At 57.9% G+C, this 20,779-nt stretch overlaps 1 protein-coding gene across 3 annotated transcripts in view; it reads right to left on the bottom strand.

The window, feature by feature from the left end:
• CNTFR (ciliary neurotrophic factor receptor) overlaps nt 1-20,779 on the bottom strand; it is a 39,604-nt gene that overhangs the window by 13,300 nt on the left and 5,525 nt on the right. Inside the window, exons 2-5 of one of the 3 annotated variants that reach the window (XM_021064676.1) lie at nt 18,432-18,545; nt 6,757-6,846; nt 6,434-6,518; nt 1,688-1,921 (exon numbers count right to left, since the gene is read on the bottom strand). In XM_021064676.1, coding sequence (XP_020920335.1) covers nt 1,688-1,921; nt 6,434-6,518 — 319 coding nt within the window. In that variant the 5' untranslated portion in view covers nt 6,757-6,846; nt 18,432-18,545. The remainder of the gene's footprint in view (nt 1-1,687; nt 1,922-6,433; nt 6,519-6,756; nt 6,847-18,431; nt 18,546-20,779) is intronic. The other 2 variants (XM_003130672.6, XM_003482804.4) reach the window with 2 other exon arrangements.

Raw genomic sequence — 20,779 nt, 5'->3', positions numbered from 1 at the left:
GTTGCCCAGAAGCCATGGCTAGATAACTCCCTCCTTATTGGCTAACATCCTTTATCTTTTGTTTTTGTTTTTAGGGTCGTGCCGGTGGCACATGGAAGTTCCCAGGCTAGGAGTCAAATCGGAGCTGCGGCTGTTGGCCTACACCACAGCAACAAGAGATCCGAGCTGCACCTGCGACCTACACCATAGCTCACAGCAATGCTGGATCCTTAACCCACTGAGCGAGGCCAGGGATCCAACCTGCATCCTCATGGATCCTAGTCAGGTTCGTTACCGCTGAACCACAATGGAAAGTCCTAACTTCCTTCTCTATCACTTTCCCATTCCCTTATGATGTTTCGTCACCTGCCAAATAAACTACTTGCTTGTGAATTCTCATCTTGGAATCTGATTCTAGGGAAACCCACATGGAGACACAGTGCAAAGAGAACATGCCATCTTCTCCTCCCACTGACCCTTCCACCTGGTCTCTGTGGCAGTGATTGGTGCCAACAGCTGTCTTGACTCCACCGGCTCTCTACACTCCTGGCCTCCGCACCTCCAATCCATCACCAGCTCCTGGAAGTCCGCTCACTCCCTCTCAACTTCCCCGACTCCATGCCCTGGTGCTAGGTCCACATCAGCTCTCCTGCATCCCATAAGAACATCCTTTTCTGCCCCTGGCTTTGCCCCATCCACCTGCCTGTTCAGCACAGGGAGAGGGGTCTTTTAACAACATGACCCTCATCATGTCACTCCCCAGCTTCTAGGATCATGATCTGCCTGATTCCCTCCATTAGCTCCCTTCTGCCTTTTACACCAACCAGTGAACTTTTAGGCCCTCCCAACCTCTGAGGCCTACAGACACACTCAGATCTCTACCAGAAAGAACCCTCCCTCCCTCCCTCCCTTTCTTTCTTTCTCTTTCCTTCCTCCCTCCCTCTTCTTTCTTTCTTGTCTTTTTAGGGCTGCACCCGCAGCATATGGAGGTTCCCAGGCTAGGGGTCTAATTGGAGCTGCAGCCGCCAGCCTACACCACAGCCACAGCAACAAGGGATCCAAGCTGCGTCTGCGACCTACACCACAACTCACGGCAATGCCAGATTTTTAACCCAACGAGTGAGGTCAGGGATCGAACATGCGTCCTCATGGATACTAGTCAGGTTTGTTACTGCTGAGCCACAGTGGGAACTCCCCAAAAGAACTTGTTCAATGTATCTTCCAAATCCTTCAAGTTTCCATGTGCCTCCCAGTCCAGGAAGTCTTCCTGGGGCTTCCCAGAGTGCCCGCACCTCTATGTGCATGACCACATATCCCATTTTCTCCCCTAAGGCCCTCACAGCCAGCCCCTGTCCAGCTCGGAGCTCTGCCTAGGATTCATCTCCATCGGGCCCCACAATGGCCATGCCCTGGCAGCCCTCCTCTGCCCATTCTACCATAGGAAACAGGATTTCAGGACCTCAAAGATCTCTGGAGGGGGTGGGACACATATGAAAATGCCCAAGGGTCTGGGCTCGGGGGCAATTCTCAGCTTAGAGGTCAGAAGAGCAGGCTAGGACAGGATCAGAGGGAAAGGGTCAGGGTGCTGCGGCCACCCCACCTGCCACCACCAGGAAGGAGACTTGATCTGGGCCAGGGGTCTGGGCCTCAACGACAACCCCCTTGAGTGAAGAGGGCAGTCCAATGAGAGGATGGGAGTAAAACTTACAGCCCACATGGAGGAGGATTTGGTGGCGCAGGTGCCAGGAGTCACGGTGGAAGCAGGCGTAGAGGCCACTGTGGCCCAGTTCCAGGCCACGGAGCACGAGCTGAGAGCCATTGAGCAGGTCAGGGGCCAGGTCTGTGCCATTCACCCGCCACGTCACAGCTGCGTCCCAGTTTGCTGTCCCACATGGCAGAGTCACGTCTGAGCCCAGGCGTTCGTACTGCACATGGGGGGTCTCTGTGGGTGATGGGGAGGGCACAAAGCAACAGTCACAGGTCATAGCCCTGCCCAGCCCCTCCAGGCAAACATGTCTCACGGTGAGAGTATCTTGAGAGATGGGGGGAGGGGTACACAAAATTCCTGTGGCTGTAAAAATGTACAGGTATGTGAGTGTCTCCAGATCTGTGCATGTGTGTGTGACTGGGCAATCCTGTGTGTGTGTGGCAGAGAGAGACAGAGAGACAGAGAATTTGTGCAGAATGCTGGGAGAGAAGACTCAGTTCTTCTCCAGTCCCCAGGTGCTTTTATTTTATTTTATTTTTTTCCGGACTGCACCTGCAGCATATGGAGGTTCCCGGGCTAGGGGCGAATCGGAGCTGCAGCTGCCGGGCTACACCACAGCCATAGCAATGCCAGAGCTGAACCAAATCTGAGACCTACACTACAGCTCATGGCGATGCTGGATCCTAAAACCACTGAGCGAGGCCAGGGATCAAACCTGCGTCCTCATGGATACTAGTTGGGTTCTTAATCCGCTGACCCACAACGGGAACTCCCCCAGGTCCTTTTAAAAGTGTTCTTGACCCCAGTGACCCCCCCCCCAGCTCCTGCCACCAACAAGTCCATCCCCAGTCACTGACATCTGCTACCCAGGCCAGCTGGAGCCGAGGGGCCCCCTCTCCCTCACTCCTTCCTCTATCTCTCCCCATCTTTCAGCTTCCCCATCCCTGCTGCCCTGCCTCTCTCCCTCTCTCAGACTCTGACCGCCACCCACAACTATCCAGGGCTTGGTAGCAACAGGAGAAGTGAGAATGAGAACATGGGCAGGGGCTGCAACAAGCCCTAGGGAACTCCTGGCAGCTGTCAACTTCGTGAGGCAGAAACTGCTTGGGGTGTTGGGGGGGGGAGTGGTGCTGGGACTAAGGGAGCTCTCTGACCATTCCTCTCCTGTCCCAGGAGGGGCCTGTCAGAGCCAAAACCAGAACCCCAGCCCCGGCCTCGGCAACCCAGGCGTGATGGACTGAGCCCAGGAGACTGCAGTGCAAGGGCGGGAGGGAGCACCTGTCCAGCGGCAGAGTGCTGGGTGGGGGAGGCGAGTGGGACAGAGAAAGCCCGAGACACGGCTGCTACAGACAGCGACAGAGAAGCGAGAAGCAGGCATGCAGAGCCGGAGAACCTACCCTCCTCATCTTGCCCCTCAAGCCTGGAAGGATGGACGCTTCCCGGGCTGGCTGGCCGGCCTGCTCGGTGGAGTGAGGATGGGAGGGGCAGATCGAGGGGGGAGGGGGGCTGCGGGATCCCTCGTTAACACTCGCTCACGTCTCCCCTCCAGAGAGCAACCCCGCTGAGTTGGGGGATTTTCAGAGGCAGTTCCTGTTAACGAGCCAATTAAGTTGGGCCAGTGGCCTCTTAATTAGACTTGTTAACACCACCGGGACTGCAGGGGGTAGGGATCCCCCTAGGCCGCCTGCCGCCCCCTCCCTCCTCCACAGACCCCTCCCCAGTTTCAGCTTTTCTCTGTACTGGAACATTTGTCCCTGTACTCAGCCTCTGTCGCCCTCCCTGAGCCAGGGGGCTCTCTCTGTCCCCAGGTCTCGCCCCCACCACCCGCTGCCTGTCTCTGCCTTGCCCCTCTCTGAGCCTCTCGGTCCCTGTCACAGGAGAGGGAAGCAGGAAACCCAGCCAGCCCTGACCACTTGTCTGTGGGGCCTGGGACCAGCTGAACAGAGGATGTACAGGCGGAAGGGCGGTGGCTGGGGGCCTTGGAGGCTCACAGCTGTGAGGCTGGACCAGAGACTGAATGAGGGCCTCCCTCTGACCAGAGGCCCAGTGTCCAAGGTTCAAACCATAGAGCAACCCCCACCCCCTGCCATTGCCAGTCCACCAGCCCTGGCCACCGAACCCCCTCCAGCCTCCCTTCCAAAAACCTGGAGCTTCCAGGATACATGCCAAGCCCCTGTCTGCAATGCCCCCAGCAGAGACTCTGCCTCCAGCTGCCTGAGGAGGAAGCTGGAAACTGACCGTGGAGGGGGGCGGGGCTGCGCATAGGGTCCCGGCGACAACACGGCGACATTGACCAACAGCAGGCTCAGAACTAACATGGCCCCAGTATGGCCCTTTAATACTGGGGAGCAGGTACAGCCACAGAATGAGGAAACCAACACAGTGGCGCCACAGATGGCATGGCAGTGGGGTAACAAGTGGGGAACCCCGTCCGCCTCACCAAGGAAACAGAAACACAACCTGACAACAACGACCAACCAACCACGTCAGGGCAGGGAAGGAATGACAAAATGACAACCCAATGACAGAAGACAATGACAGGCCACAGTGCAGAGACGGAGGGACAATCCCACAGCATCACAACTGCTGAAATAACACAACAACGGCTACATACACAGCCACACAACAGCTCCAAAGATGGCAGTGATTTAATCCTTTGTCTCTGGACAGCTCTCCTCCCGCCCTGTGGGTGCCCCTACTGATGGGCTGTCCATTTCAGAAATTAAATCAAGCAGCAGAGGGAGGATGGGGTTCTTGGCCCTGACGTGGTGACAAATGCTCCAAAGGAATCAGCTGTGAAAAGGTTGTTAGAAGCCAGGATAAGAGACAGAGACAGGATGAGGTCATGGATGTGGAGAGCAGAGAGGGGCAGAGCTGAGGGCTCCCTCACACCTGTGCACACGGGCTCACATGCGGACCACATGCCGGAAACAGCCCCCTGGGCATCCTAAGACGTTGCCACACACAGAGGATGAGGACAGTCCCCACAAAGAAGAACAAGCACACACAGCCATCCACAAGGTCAGAGCCACACAGGGACACCGTCCTACTTTAGGGACGGTAACACCTGATAAAAGATCACAGGCAGGAGTTCCCAATGTGGCTCAGCAGAAACGAACCCGACTAGTATCCATGTGATGCAGGTTCGCTCAGTGGGTTAAGGATCCGGCATTGCTGTGAGCTGTGGTGTAGGTCGCAGACTTGGCTCAATCTGACATTGCTATGGCTCTGGCATAAGGCAGTGGCTACAGCTCCGATTCGACCCCTAGCCTGGGAACCTCCATGTGCCGCGGGTGCAGCTCTAAAAAGACCAACAAAAAAGATCACATGGGTGCACAGAAAGTGCACTGTTACCCCGAGGTGCAGGTACACAGGAGGATGTGATCTCTCACACACAGGGAGACAGTTTAACAAGGACACTAACACACCAAGAGACAGAAACAGAGAAATTAACAAATGATCACATGTGGGGTACAGTCTCAACCACAAGGACACAACCCCGCAAAGGTCATGGCCACACATAGACAACGACATACACAGGGCACAGCCCATGAGGACATAACTGCACAGAGAGGCGCATCCCAACAGGGACACAGACTCACCCGCACAAGAACACAGCCTAATGCCCAAGGTCAGCCCCCCAAGCTCTCAGGTACACACTTCTGCCCACACACGAAAGGAGAAACCACAGCAGGCCCAGGCTGGTCGGGTCAGCACAGGAGCCCAGGGAAGGCCGACTGCAGGCAGGGGTCAACAGGCTGGCCTGGTGGTCCCTGTAGTCCCTGCCCACTGGGGAGCAGCCCTGGGGTGGGCCAGGCTCTTGCTAGGTGTCAGTGTCAGGCACAAGGAAGAGGCCACAGGAGCCTCAACCCAGTGCCCTTCTTGAACCCACAGCTTAACCGTCCGGGTCTGCTCTGTGCCTGCGCTCTAGAGATGCCCCCACCTTCTCTGCCTCTGCCTGAGCCAGCTGAGGTGGGGCAGGATGCAGCCACAGGGGAGGCTCCCCACACTTGGAGCCACCTTCAAGGAGCTCTGACATCAGCCATGGCCGTCGGAGGGGCTGCCTCAGACACAGGAAGGCTAGCAGTCAACTTAAGAACGATCGTGGTTCCCAGGAGGAGTGCAGCTCCTTGCCCCGCGAACTACGAGGAGGACTCAGCCCTCACTGGACAAATGGTAGGGGAAAGGCAGGAGGCTGCCAAGGGCCCAGCCTGAGCAATCCCTGTCTCCACCAGCCAGTCCTGCTGACTGATAGGTCCCCTTCCTTGGTGGGCCAGCCTTCTCCCACATGTCACCCTGCCCATCCCTCACCCCATCCTCCATCTACCAGCTCTGTCCCAGTATTCCTGACCCGCTGTCTCTCTCCCTGACTCCCACCACACCCCACCCCACCCATAAACCTGCGGGGACCCTGTTTTACCAGATACTGTACAGGGCCCTGCCCCTAACACCCATCCCACCTGCTTGGACCCTATATTCACGCTAGTGGGCAGAAGGATGGATCACCTCAAGCCAGAGACACCGCCACCACGAGAACACCCTGGAGTGACTGGAGGACTGTGCCTATGGAACAACATCAGCGGGTCCCCCTGCATGTCAGTGTCCCGTGACTCTCGTGTTCACATGTGATGATGCCAGCATACAGCAGCATGTGGCTCTGGGCTGGGTGAGTACAGCTATGCCAGGGAGGGTCCATGCTCAGCTCCCAGAGGGGGTCAGCAGGGTGCTCCCTGGCCCAGCACTCACCCTGTGGACTGTGTCTCTGGGCGTAGACCACAGCGGCGGCGGCGGCAAGCACGGCACAGCAGGCCCACGGGACAGAAGCAGCCATCTGTGGGGAAAAAGGAGACGGTGGGGAAAGGGGCAAGCTGAGCCCAGGCAGAAGCCTCCTGGGGAGGCCCCCCCTCCCCTGTTCTCAGGCAAGACTGGGAAATCCCAGCCCTAGAACCAGGGCATCTTGACCCCAAACACCCTTCTTAATGGGGCTCAGGATCCTCTTCAAGCAACAGAAAGCAACATTATTGGCATCTGTAGGCAAAGGTTTGCTAAAACGGTAGAAGGCAACCTACAGTGGTTTGTTGTTCGATAAGGCTGCTGGCTGCAGGATGTAGTCAACCGTGGATGAGTTATAGAATATTGGTAATGCTAGGGCCATTTTTCTAAAAAAAAAAAAATAACTTTACTGATGAGGTTAGCTAATTAGCTATAAACATTGCAAACTGAAAGGGTAATGTTTTAACTTAATTGGAGGTCTGTACTTCTCCAAATTGCCTTGAATGAAAGGCTCGTGGCCACGCTCCTGGGGAGAGAGCCCCTCAGACCTGCCCCCACCACATTCCCCCCAAGTGCCCCCACCCTGAGTGAGCCTTGCCCTGCTGAGCTCTGGGAAGTTCAGAGCAGTGGAGTCCCAGGACAATGGCACATTTTGACCAGGTCAGATGTGGCTTTTGCTTTAGTGTACACCAATGATCAAGAGAAGAATGAAGGGAGTTCCCTGGTGGCACAGTGGGTTAAGGACCCAGCTTTGTCACTGCTATGGTGCAGGTTCAATCCCTGGCTCAGGGACTTTTGCATGCCACAGGTGCAGCCAAAAAAAAAAAAAGAGAAAGAAAGAAAGAAAGAAAGAAAAGAAAAAGAAAACAAAAGAGGAGAATGAGGGATTTTCACATAAAAGTCCCTCAGGGACTCCAGCCCATCCTTCAGCTCAGGAACCTAGGTGTCTCAGCCAAGAGACGTGCATCAGAATACACACTCCCGCGTGAGTACACAAAGCACACTCAGGGCGTGTGCCCAGAAGCCAAGATAGATCCAGTACCCCCCGCCCCGCCTGTTGTCCTGCTTCCTGGGATGGGTTCAGCTGCCCCCAGCCCACTCTGCCCCAGCACATGCCTATATCCGAGGGCAGGAAAATAACTACCTCCTGCAGCCAAGGTTCCAAATCTGATTCTCTCGCCCTCATCTGAGGAGAGAGGGGGACTGTCAACAAGACAGAGCAGAGATCCAGAGAGGGACACTGCCAGACACTCAACCAGGGCCACTATCGGAAGTACAATCAGACACACAGCAAAGACACTAGGTAGAGACATGGCCCCAAACAAGACACAGAGCCCCTAAGAAAGAGCTCCACACAGCCGGAGATGTGCTGGAGTGACTGTGCGAGGCACAATCAGAGCCAGAGAAACAGGTATAAACCAGACAACCAGCCAGGGACACGGCCAGAGAACAGCCAATGCACAACCGAAGGACCCACCAGAAACACTGTAAAACACTCGGCCAGATGCAAGCAGACCTATCAGAGGAAGAGGAAGAAGCCCAGGCAGGGAAGCATCAGGGACCAAGCCAGAGAGCCAGAGACACGGCCAGAAACCCCGCCAGAGAAGCTGCCTGACACACAGGCAGAGAAGTACCAGAGAAACTGACAGACACAAACAGGCACACACCCAGAAAAACAGTGAGAGCGCGCGCCAGAGACACAGCCAGATGCTCGCTCAGGAAGTATCCACACCACTCACAACACTGCCAGGGACACTCAGACACACAGTCAGATGCACTGCCAGACACAGCCAGAGACACCATCAGAAACACTGCCAGGGAAACAGCCAGAGACACTGCAGACAGAGCTACAGCGGTGGGGCTGGGGTGGGGGGGAAGAATGAGAGTGTCGGCCTGGAGCGGTGGGCGGGGGAGCTGGAGAGAATCTGACTTCCGGGGGCTCCTTTCTGGGAAGAGTTCCTGCTGGCTGGCCAGGGCTACCCTCGCCCCCCACAAGCGAGCGCTCCCACCTGCAGGAGGTGTCCCGCCAGCCTCGAACCACTGGATCTCCAGCTGCCCCTCCCTGGCACAGTTCATCTGTCCAGGCCCCAAGTGGCCTTGCTACCCTTCCCACCTCTGTGACTCCCGAGGCCTCTGCTACCACTTGGCCTGGCTCCTGACCCTCAGCCACTCCCCCATCTTCAGCTACTCCTCAGGCCTAGGAGGCTAAGACAATGGCCAAAGTCATGATCAGCAAGTGGTAGGGCCAGGAAATGAACCCAGGATGGTTTGCACTCTGAGCTGGTGCTGGAGAAAGAGAGACAAGAGGCTGGAAGCCTACCTGATTGCCCATCTCCACCCTGGCAGGCAGCCCCCAGACCCTCCCCTAGCATCTCTGCCATGCCTCTGTGCCTTCCTCCTCACAGCCAGGAAGATACACCACCTCGGTACCAGCCCACTGCCCACCATGTGGGAGAGGACCACAGCCTGTGGGGACAGATAGACAGGAGGCATGGAGAGAGGACGGGAGCTGAGGGATGGGGTGGTCCTCCACTCCCAGCTCCTTCCTGGCCCCAGCTGGGAGGGGCGAGGGGATGAGGAGATGGCCTGGCACGGGTGTAATGCATACAAGCAAACGCAAACACACACACACACACACACACACACCCCAGGTCCCCGCAGGGGGAGGGGTGGCTTCTTCATCAAAGTCGCCTCCATCAGCCCGATGAGTTACTGTAAGGGCCGGGCCCTGGGCCAACGGGGCTGCAGCCATGGGAGACGGGCGCTGCTGAGAGCGAGCGCTGCAGAGAGTGGGGGATGGGGTGCCAAGACAGACACTGCATGGCTGGGGGTACCCAGAAAAAGAAGAGACCCAGGGAGTGGGGAACGGGGAGGCAGGGAGAGAGGGAAAGCCGTGAGCTGAGACACAGGGGGACCAGAAGAGACCAAGAGAGGGAGAAATGGAGGAAGAGCCACAAAAAGAGATGGAGAGCAGAAATGAGCAGAGACTCAAGGGCAGAGGGACAGACAGACCCAGAGAGGATGACAGAGACACTAGCAGGGTCTCTGTGCCCACCCAGAGCATCTCTCTGAGTCCACCCAGCTCCCCCAGGGTAAGGAGGGGGGACACTGCCAGTGCAGCAGCGCTGGCCGACCTGAGACAAGAGCAGGGCCTTCCCAGGGGCTGGGAGGCTTCTGCCCGTGGATCCAAGAGCCCAGCCCCCAGGGGATACGAGTGCACTAAAACCCCACCCCACCCTGCCCCATCTCTGCTCCTGTGGATCCAGGGAGCCCCAGGCCCATTTCACACCCCTCTTCCCTCCAAGTCCCAGCTGGACCCATTCCCAGAGAGGGAAGCTGAGGCCAGCGGCATCAGGCTACACCTCTGCCCTGCCCTGGCTCACCTCCGGCCAGCCATCCCAGGGCAAAGAACATCTTTCCCAGGAATTTTCCGAGGCCACACCCCATGGCTCTGATTTAGATCCGGAGCAGAAAACCCATAAAGCCCCAGATGAGGGCTACACAAACTGGCCCAGTCTCCCTGCAGACCCTGTCAGGGGGCCAACCTGGCCTCCAACCCCAGCCCCAAAAACAAGGAAGGACAGAGGGCACCCCAATAGCAAGTGCCCAGCAGCCCCCTTGTCAGCACAAGAAGCCCAGCACCTCTCTGACACAGAACCCCACAGTGTCATCATTACACACACAGGCAGCCCATCAAGAGATAACCCTGGACCCCCAACTTGCTGTCGCTGTCCCACTATGACACAAAGACACCATTACACAGCGATAGCAACACCCAGTGAAAATGACACAGCTGCACAGCTGACGATGACACAGGGGTACTGACAGTCACTCTGGTGACAATGATGCAGTGAGAGTCACATACAATGACACCAACAAACAGGGCAATGACACCTGTTGATACTAACACAGAGCGATAGTAACCTCAGAATCAAAGATGCAACGAGACTGACAGTTGCACAGGCTAATGATGACGGTGACACCCACAGTGATCGAGGGATGTTGATACTCAGTAAGATGGACAGTCACACAGTAATACTGACACCACGGTGGCTGACAGTCACCAGCAGTGACACTGACAGACACAGTGATAGGCTCCAGATTAGGGACCTCAATTACCTAGTTTCTGGCTTAAGATCCAGGGCCCAAGACCCCTCTTGCCAGCCTCAGCAAGGACCCAGGTGCCCTGCACCCTGACTCTCGCCACCTGCCAGCTGAAGGAAAAACCTGAGTAATGGAAGCATGAGTTTGGGGAAGCCCCTACTCATCTCTGCAGAAACAGAGCAGCTCACGGTATTCAGCCCAAGCCTGAGGAATCCCTGCCACATCCAGGAGGGGGCTGGGGGTTCAGGATACCACTGCCTAGGGCCCAGCCGTGTGTGTGTGGACGTGCGATAGCATGTTCTGATTTCAAGCTTCAGGATGTTGGTTGGTGTGGGTGTGCTGAGGGTCGGGTAGGCTCAAACTGGCCTGGACAATGAATGAACAGGGAGGCCCCATGTGGTGTCTCCAAGAAACTGAGATCCAGTGAAGGTCACTGGCCTGGACACCTTCGCCACGGCCTGGCGTTGGGGTGAGGTCAGGGACATTCATCTGATAGAGGCCATCTGGCCCACCTGGGGGTGGGGGGGCAAAGGTGACATCTTCACAGCTTCTAGTTCCCCTCGGCAACCTGAGACTCCAGAATCCCCTGAAGTAAGGGAAAAAGCGCTCTCTCTTGGGGCCTCGTTGCTTCCCCGCGACGAGGACTCATCCTGCAAAGGAGGCAAGAACCCAGGACAGGAGGACTAACTGCTTCAAAGGCCTAGGACACTCTAGAGGCCTCAGACGTACAGAGGAATCGGGGTGGATCGAGGAAGAGAGACACCTACACTTGGAGACAGAGAGGGAAAACGAGAGATGGAAGAGGGCAGACACAGGGACAAGGACCTGGTGGGCAGGGAGGAAAGGCGCAGGCCGAGGGGGAGCCTGGGAGAGGCGGTCTGGGTCTGGGCGGGCGGGAAGCTCCAAGAGGGGGAGGAGGGGCTGAGGCCAGGAGGCCCCCAGATCCCACCAGGCCTAGGCAGCCTGGACAGCGTGGGCGGTGGGGGCGGGGGCAGAGGCCTGAGCCGTCCAGAGGCTGGGGGTGGGGGGAGGCCAAGAAGGGAGGCTGGCCCCTGGCAGCTGGCCCAGCAGGCCCCCCACCGGGGAGGGGGCGGGCCCAGGTCAGGGGCCAGCTCCTGGGCTGGGGCCGGCTGGCCATGGGGCAGGCTCCCCCTCCCTGTGGCGTCTCTCCCCGTCTCTGAGTCTCTCATCTCTGGCTCTTTCTCCTTTCTCTCTGAACCCAGACCTGGCCCTCCTCTCAGCGCCCCCACCCTGAGTGGCATAGGACCCAGAAGCCACACCTGGGCTCAGGATCCAAGCCTCATCTCCTCCTGGGCTATCACATGGCCACTTACTCCCTACTAGAGGGGCAGCCCTAGTGCTGGGGGTGGCGGGGGCGGGGGGCAAGGACCTCACCCAAACATAGGCCCTCTCCTCCCCCATGGAAGGGGCAGGAGAAGCTGAGCACCAATGCGGAGGGGGGCTGGGAGGGAGACAGTGGGGAGCAATCCCCCAGCTCCAGCCGCTGGCTGAGGTTGTGGAAAAGGAGGCGGCCCAATGTGAGCGAGTTGGGGGGGGTGGGTATCCGCACCTGCTGTTGTGACCTCCACAGCCGGAGATGGGGGCCTGGGGGGGACAAGATTCCGATGGATTTTGGCAGCAGCCTGGACTCTGAGTGCTCAAACCCCCCCGCCCCCAGCCTCTTGCACCGTGGGGACCCTGAGATCAGCATGTGCGTGCCCTGCTGCACGTGTGTGCAGGCGTGTCGCGGGCCTCCCATGTTGGGCCTGGCGGGGTGGCTGGGAGGTGTCCTGGGGAGGTAGGAGTCTGCATCCTGCCAGCCATGCCCACAGGTAGAGGCCTCCTGGGCCCTATCTACTGCCCAGTGACCTGGGCGTGAGCTTGGATACGCACACACAGGAAGGCCTGGACTTGAGAAGCCCTCGAGGTGCAAAAGGTCTGGGCTTTCTCCCTCAAAAGCCATCTGATCCAGGCCCCTGCCTCTGAAATGGGGAGCAGGAAGGGGCAGATCAGTTCACATCCTCCCTCTGGGCACACAAGCTCTGGATAGCTTCACAGAACTGAGGTACGAGCACCAAATCCCCCATCCCCTCACCCCAGTCCACAGTCCCTTCCCAGCTTCTAGAAGTATCGAGAGGACCCCTCTGTCCAGAAAAGGTCCACACACTGGTCAGGTTAAGTGTAGGGGGAGTGGGGGCTGCTCCTCTTGGAAGGACCGAGGCTTCAGCAGGAGGTTAGACAGCTGGAAGGACTCCATGAAAGGTGGGGGATGGGCAGAGCAATAGGATTGAATGAGACCTCCCTCAGCAGATGAGGCAGGGGCAGGAAGGAGGCTGCAGGGCCCTCCATGGAGACACGAGGATGGACAGAATAGCTTTCCAGACTTGGGGGCTGTGACAGAGACCTATTTGCCTGGGCATCTCCCACTACACTGCACCCCTGGCCCCATGGCTGCTATGGCACAGACACAGCTTCGAGTGCATACAGAGGTCTACGCCTGTGAGTGTGTGTGTACACAGGCACGCGTACACACACACACACACACACAAGGGGGTGGGGGTGGGCAGTGCATGCGAAGCAAGAATGTGTAATGAAAAAACTAAGATGGTCTTTCTCAGAATTGAGTGGGGAACAGAAACTTCTACCAGCTTCACGTCACAGTGTCATGCTCGCCCTGCCCCCCAACACGCACGCACACTGCACACACTGCTGAGGAAGCTTCTGTCTGCTGGGCAAAAGCAAGCCATCCTTCCTCCCCCGTCCTGCCCTCCTCACAGTGGGGAAGCCAGAGCAATCTGTTCCTGATGGGTAAACACAGGCACGAGTGTGCGCGCACACACATGCTCACACACACTGGCAATTCGGGGCACACAGCTCCTGGTGCTCACTTCACCGCGAGACGGATGCACACGCGGCGCCTCGCTCCCACCGGCAGAGCCCCCCAGAGCCCGACCTCCACCACACACAGCCAGAGCCTTCCAGACACACCCAGGCAGCCACCCCCCCGCCCCCTGGCAGACACTGGCACCGGAGCCTCCCATCACAGCCCCTCATCGCAGCCTCCCACGTGGACCCCGCCGCCACAGTCCCGCACTCACTGGTGTGCGTGCACACACGAACTGCAGTCACACAGACTCTCTCATCCGCGCCCAATCAAAACACTCCTGGTCTCACATATGGATACCAGCACACACTCAGAACAGCCACCCTTCCACACAGACAGCATAGCACCTCCAGAAACTCAGACCCCTGTCACCCTCAGCCCCTACCCCTGGCTGTGGGAAATACAGATACACACTCAGAACGGTCAGTCTATGCTGGGATCCCGGGCTGCCTGGCGTGTGCCTCAGGGTGGCCTAAGGCAGGAAGGGAAAGGTTCTTACTAAAAACTGAGGAAACAGACAACTACTTCCTATTTGGCTCTTTCCTCTCCTAGCCCAGCTTTTGACAGCATTCCAGGGGGAGATCCAGGCTAGAAAGGAGGGGGTGAGGAAGTCCCCCCCAGTCCCTGGAGTGAAGAGATGGTGGCACTGGTGGCAGCAGGAGCCAGAAAACCCAAGAAACCAGCCTCCTCTCCTGGGTCCTCCCGCCTACCTGCCACACCCCCTCTTCTCCAGGATGAGCAGCAGCAGCAGCTCTCAGCTGAGCTACCTGCTGTGTGATCCCAGGCCTCTTCAAGACCTCTCTGTGCCTACAACTGTCTATAGGGCACCCTGCAGTCAGTCCAGACTGCAGGAAGGGAGGGCAGGGAAAGGAGATGAGGCTTCGACTCAACCCCCAGCCCCTGCCAAAGCCCTGTCATCACTGTCAGGCCCAAAGAGAGATGGGGGTGGGGGTGGGGCAGCACTGGCCAAGCCAGTGCTCCCCTACCAAACCCCTGAGGCTAAGAATCCTAAAGTGTCCTTGGACCAGGCAGCCCCCCCTCCCCCCGCCCCCATCACAAGAGAGGACGCTCTGTCGCTGTCCAGGCGGAAAGGAATCCAGGCTGTGCTGGCCAGGCCCCAACCTGAGAAAAACTGGCAAAACTGCTGACATCCTCACCGCTTGCCACTCCAGGTGGAGCCTGGGCCCCGACGCCCCATCCTACAGAGAGCCTGATGGGCCTTGATGGAAGCTAGGCTGGGGAGCAAACACCAGGCAGCAAGACCTAGAGACACCTGGCAGGGCAACTCCACAAAGCCAGGTGATGGAGACTTAGGGAAAGCAGACAGTGGGAACAAAAGAAATCAGGCAACAGAGTCTACGGAAACTAGGTGACAGGTCCCAGAAGAACACAGGCTGTGGGGGCCAAATGAAACCAGGCTGTGGGGACTAAAGTTAGCTAGGAGGTGGGGACAAACGAGGCCAGGCAAGAGGCCCACAGGATGTGAGGAAAGAAAGATATCAGGAGCTCACCCCCTCTGTCGAGATGTCACCCCACACCCCGGGCCTCTCCCTCAGTAGCCCCCTTCCCACCCAGGTGGTTGTCCCCTCCCCCAGGCCAATGGACACAGCCCGAGCCCCCTCCTCTCTCAGAGGCCTGGTCCAGTTGCAGCCAATGGGCCCCGGCCCCATCTCTGGGACCTCAGGAAGTCCCAGTCCCTCCCACCGGCTGCAGAGGCAGGGGGGCTGGGGGGGGGGAGAGAAAGAGAAGAGAAGAGAGACAGCTTGGCAGGGGAGCGCCGAGCAGCCGCGGGGGGCGGGGGCCGAGAAAGGAGCGGGAAGCGCGAGGCGGGCTGGCGGGCGGCGCGGGCGGGGGCGTCTCTGCGGCGGCGGCGGCAGGGGCGGGGGTGACAAGTTCTCCGGCCCTGCGGTCGCACGGCCACTGACCTGGGTCCCCGCGCAGGCGCCCCGTCGGTGCCTCCGGCGCTCCGTGGGTCCGCCCGGCCGCCCGCGGGCATCGGGCCCCCGGGGGCTCGGGGCTGGGGCCCGGGCGGCCCGGGCCGGCTCGGGGAGCAGGAGCGTCCCCCACCCCCAGGAGTCCGGGCGGGCGGGCGAGGGGCCGAGCCGCGAGCGAGCGAGCGAGGCGGCGAGCGGCCGGGAGGAGGGGAGGAAGGAGCGCGCCGCGAGCGAGCGAGCCGAGCTAGCGGAGGGAGCGAGTGAGGGACGGCAGGCAGTGAGGTCATCCTTTGAATCTAATTGTCTGAGTCAGGAGGAGATGTGGCACTTGATGCAGGGGTGGGGAGGGGGAAGGGACCCTCCCGGCTCTGGGCCGGGGCCCCTCCGCACACCCGGGGACTGCCTCGGCCTCCCTTCCCCCTCCCAAGGCGAAGTTGTCTCAGGCCGGCTCGGACAAACCCCTGCCCGCCTCACTCAGGGCTGACCTTGCTGCCTGGGGGAGTCAGTCCCACAACCCCCCCCCCCAGTGGCCATCTTCCTATTCTCTGGGGGTAACGGGTGACAGGGACCCCGACCTGGCCTAGGTCACCTTCCAGAGCGTAATGGGAAGCCCCCATCCCACCCCAGGTGGCATTCCTGCCCTCTGAGGAGAAAGGGGGCACTTCCGCCTGCCTTCCGAATGACCTTCCTGCACCTTAGGAGCCTGGAGTCCCCAACTCTATTCCTCAAGTTATTGCTTGCACTGAGAATTTGGAGGAATCTGAACACTGAACTCCAGCTCACTTTCCCGCCCCCCCCCCCCCGAGAATGCCAGCGCAATGCCACTCAGTCCTCCAGTCCTGCACTTTGGGGGCATGAGGACCCCCAGCTAACCCCCAGGACTCCCTATTCTGCATTGCCCAATCCTTCAGGAGGGGCAGGAGCCAACCAGACTCCTAAGGTCCCCAGGGGCTGCTCAGGGAACCAGGCCACTCAGAAGAGGCAGGGTGGGGTGGGGGGACGACAAGCTGGCAGTTAAGGCCGGGTCCTGTCAGGTGTGCACACCCATGCATGCACACAGGAGCACATGCACACATGTGTACTCAAACGGGGTGGGGGGGACACGCAGCTGGGGATGCTCACACCAAGGGCCACACACCCCTCCCCTTGCCCCCATGGGGGAGGGGTGATAAATATTTAAGGGGCTTTTAGCTCTGAAGGGGTTGAAGCTGGGGGAGGGAGGGGGATCCACGATGCCTGATTAATGGGGTTACGGGCTTGGATCAATCCATCCGCCCGCCGCTCCCTCCTCCCTCCTCCTCCCTCCCTCCGCCTAATGCGCTTTATCAGGAGACGCTTTTCTGACTTGGCAGCGTTGGGTGTTTTAAATAGACCCATTTAGAGCAGGGGTTGGGGGAGAAAGGAGGGGGGGAAGGGAGACAGAGATTGAGACAGGCTGGGAGACAGAGACAAATTAGGAGAGAGAGACAAGCCCCGGAAGAGAGAGACTGGGAGAGGAGAGACAGAGATGCAGAGAAGTGGAAATAAGACACTGAGGATGACACTCCCAGGGAGGCTGAACTGGGGGAGGGGAGGCGGGGGGTGGGGTGGGGGGAGGCCAAGGGGAAGCTGGGGGACAGAGAACAGAAACAAACAAACAAAAAAGAGACAGACACACAGAGAGAGGAAAGGAGCCACCGACAGCGAGGAGCAAGCCAGAGAGAGGTGTTCTGCAAAGGCTGAGTGCTAGCCTGGGAGACAGCACATATCTTTTATTTCCAAAAACACTTTTTCATCCACTTTCTTAAATTAAAAAGCTGTTTTGAAAGTGGTGCTGGAGGTGCTGCTGGGGGAGGGTGGACAGAACTGCCAAGTCCTTCCTCTCGGCCTCCCTCTCTGCCCCCGCAGAAGCTGCCTCAGCCTTAACCCTGGGGGTGGGGGTGGGGGCTGTTCTCCAGCTCCCCTGCTCTCTGTGATCCTCGGGGATCCCCAGGGACAGGGTCAGGGCATCTGAGCTACTGTTCATTGGCAGAAAGTCCTTCCTGCTGTCTGGCCTCAGTCCCTCCTGCTGCAGGGAGCCCATTCTCTTGCCTGACCACTAGCCTTCTCTTCTCGGATCCCAGTCCCATCTCCCTAAGATGTCCCTAACCTGGGGGGAGGATTACGGCCTCCTCACGGTTCAGGCAGCTTTCCCACTCAGCCATCAGGCTCCTCCCAGGTGTGCCCCCTATTATTGTGTAAATCTGAACTTCTAGCAGATCCCCTACTCCAAGTCCTTAGGTCCTCTGGGAACAATGAGATGGAAGCTTAACTCTCCACAGCCTTCTGGAGCCTCCCTTCCTCCTCTTCACAACCCCAGCTCCATTTAAGTCCCTTTTATGGCCCTGTTGTGGGCCTGGGATACCCCACCCCACCCTCCACGACACCCCATTCCTAGTTCTGAAGGGTCAGACCCCCCCCACCCCCCCCCACACACTCCTGGGCCGGGAAAATGGCCAGTCTGTTTGGGAGCTGAGATGAAAAGCCTAGCCGGCCTTTGTGGGCCTCTGGCGGGTTTTGGACAATAGGCCCTTCCGTTCCGCTCCAGCGCCTCGATTGCTTGGACACCCCCCCCCAACCCCGGGGGCTGCCAATCCGGGGGCCTGGCCCGGCCTGAATGAAAGGCGGGGAGAGTCAGGCCCAGCCCCCAGGCTGGCCCCAGAAGATTTTGGACTTTCTGACCCTCTGTCCTATCTCCTCCAGGCCCAGCTGTTCCCCCCCAGTCAAGTCACAGAGATGCTTTGGGGGCTGACAATGACACAGAAACAGACTCCCACATCGGGGATTCAGCCCCCTGAAAGCAGAACCCAGTTTTCTGACCTGGCTTTGCCCTTGCCAATGTGACCGTGGGGAAGTCTCTTCCCATTTGTAGACCTGTCCCGGGGGCAGGAAAAGCCTCAGGAGGAAAGATGAGGGAAGAGAAGGAAGGGGTCTCAGGCCCTCCATCACTCACATCCCCAGACCTCCAGCCCCACCACACTTGCCTAGTGCTCCGAAACTGACCTGCCCCCACTGGGTCCCCAGGACCTACCTCTTCACCACTGGCCGCACACCGAGCACATCAATGTCCTCCTCCTCCTCCAGACCAAACTCTTCCCAAGACTTCCAAAACCAAGGGGGCAGGATGCTATGACAAGGCTGGTTTCTAGAAGGGCAAAGGGCACAAATCAGAGCCCATGGAGGAGCCAGAGACCTTAGTCCAGCTCAGAGCTCATTTCATACCCACAACCACACTGTGAGAAGGCAAGACTGAGGCATGCAGCAACTAAGAGTCTAGAAGGAAAAAAGTTAGGAGTGGCCCAGACTCCCTGCAGTACTCTTTGCAGTTCTTTGAGGCTCTGTTCCTTTAGGTTCAGGGACAAAGGGAGGCCAAAAGCCAGTGGCCTGACCCTACACATAGATACACAACCACAGACGATCCAAAATCCCCACACAACCAGTTCACAGTCACAAGCAGCCCCACATCACACACATCCTCACGTGCACACTCACCCAGAGACATGTGGCTGCTGGCAAGGCACAAACACCCACCATCATACCATCTTCTTCTCCTCCTCACCTTTATGACTTATTGAGCATCTGTTATGTGCCAGGGACTATTAGGCACCTTATAAGCCTTCGTCATTTAATCTTCATGGCTTCTCCAAGAGGTCGGTTCTATTATTATTCCCATTTGACAGCAGAAAAAATTGAGATTCAGGGAAGTTAACTTGCCCAAGACCACATAGTTGATCAATTGCAGGGCACAGATTTGAGTGCAAATCTAGTCCCCAAAACTTTCTGCTAGACCACTTTGCCTCTGCGGATCTCTGTCCCGCCAGTATAGTGCCTTTCCCAATGATAACAGTAACAGTTAACACTTGTTCAGGGTCCTTGATGAGCCAGACACCATCATTAAGTACTTAACATGCAGTTTTGCACTGAATCATCAAAACAACTTCAGAGGTAATCCCATTTCCATTTTGCTGATGAGAAAACTGAGGCTCAGGGAGCAAAAGCACCTTGCCCAAAGTCACATGGCTAGCAGCTGATAAGACAGCTGGTGGTGTACTTGGCTATTTTGAAAGTCACTTGTGCTCAGGATTTAACAGCGCCCTCGACTTCTGCAAGACCCCAGAAGATTCTCAGGGTCTAACTGTAGAACAAGTCCCAGATGTGTCTGCCAAAGGCACGATCAGGTGCCTAAACACATCCGCAAGATGACACATACTCCATGTCATCCAATTATGGCTAGAGAGGCAGAGATACCACCAGCCAAGGAGAGGTGGCCAGAAGCTAAGACAAGGTGTTAGAGACAGGCTGGCTGGTGGTAACAGATATGGACACCCCAAGAGATAGGCCCCTAAACAGGAAGACAGAGACAGACACACTGGACCAGAGAATGACAGAGTGGGAAAAGGAGACAGAGGGAGAGGAGGGTACGAGCTGACCTGTAAAAACAGATGCGCACCAACATACACAGGCACAGACACAGATAGAGCCATCCAACCTTCACAGGAATAAAACTGTGAAGGCAAACCAGACTCAGGCTGTGTGCGGTATGTGTGTAAGTGTGCATTCGCATGTGCCTGTGTTGGGGGGGGGCATGCAGAGTCTGTATCACTACGCACATTACACCAGCTGCTTCCAGCAATTTCATCTGATTAATAATAAATGCCCCATAATTACAGCCGCTCCCCCAGCCCTTCTTCCTGTTTTTTGTCAGCTGCCGCCAGGCCAGCCCCCTGTGGACCCCCTGGCCCCCTCCACCCTCACCTGCTGCCTTCTAGGAGGCTGAGAGGGCATGGGCTGGTGGAGGAGGTCAGAGTCCCTACCTGAGGGGGCAGGTCCACTTCTCTAGCTTGGTTAATGCCCAGCACCGCCAAGCAAAAGGTCATCTCCCTTAGGTGTCACTCAGAACTCTCCCCTTCCCTGAGTATCACCTCTGACCCCTAATGTGGCCCGGAGGCCCAGGTCTGGGATGCAGAGATGAGCTCTGAACTCCCCCCACCCACTCTGGATCACTCCTGGCAGAAAGAAGTCTCCATTCGCAAACTTTCCCCAGCCTTGGACCCCCACAGGCTGGAAGGAGGAAGGGACCGGGAGAGCCCCCCCTCTTCCTGCCCCACCATTCCAACTCAGGCAGCCCCACAGCCTCTGCCCACTGTGTACTCTTGGGCTTTGGACACTCGGTGGCTCCGCCTCCATTCCTGAGCCCCCCCAGGTCCACCTCCTTCCAGGCCTCCCACCCTCGCTCTCCAAGGCAGCTCTATCAGAATCAGCTGCGGGTTTGTGCTGATCTGTTTCTAATCGCTGGGGCCTGGTTCACGCTTGCCCCCCCCCCAATATTGATTCCATTATTTGGAGAGTCATTGACGTCAGGGACCTGGATGGGTGCCA

Source organism: Sus scrofa, chromosome 10 (genome assembly GCF_000003025.6).
Source record: "Sus scrofa isolate TJ Tabasco breed Duroc chromosome 10, Sscrofa11.1, whole genome shotgun sequence".
NCBI classification, from domain to species: domain Eukaryota; kingdom Metazoa; phylum Chordata; class Mammalia; order Artiodactyla; family Suidae; genus Sus; species Sus scrofa.
The sequence above is the reverse complement of the archived record's forward strand: the minus strand, read 5'-3'. Positions and strand labels throughout refer to the sequence as shown.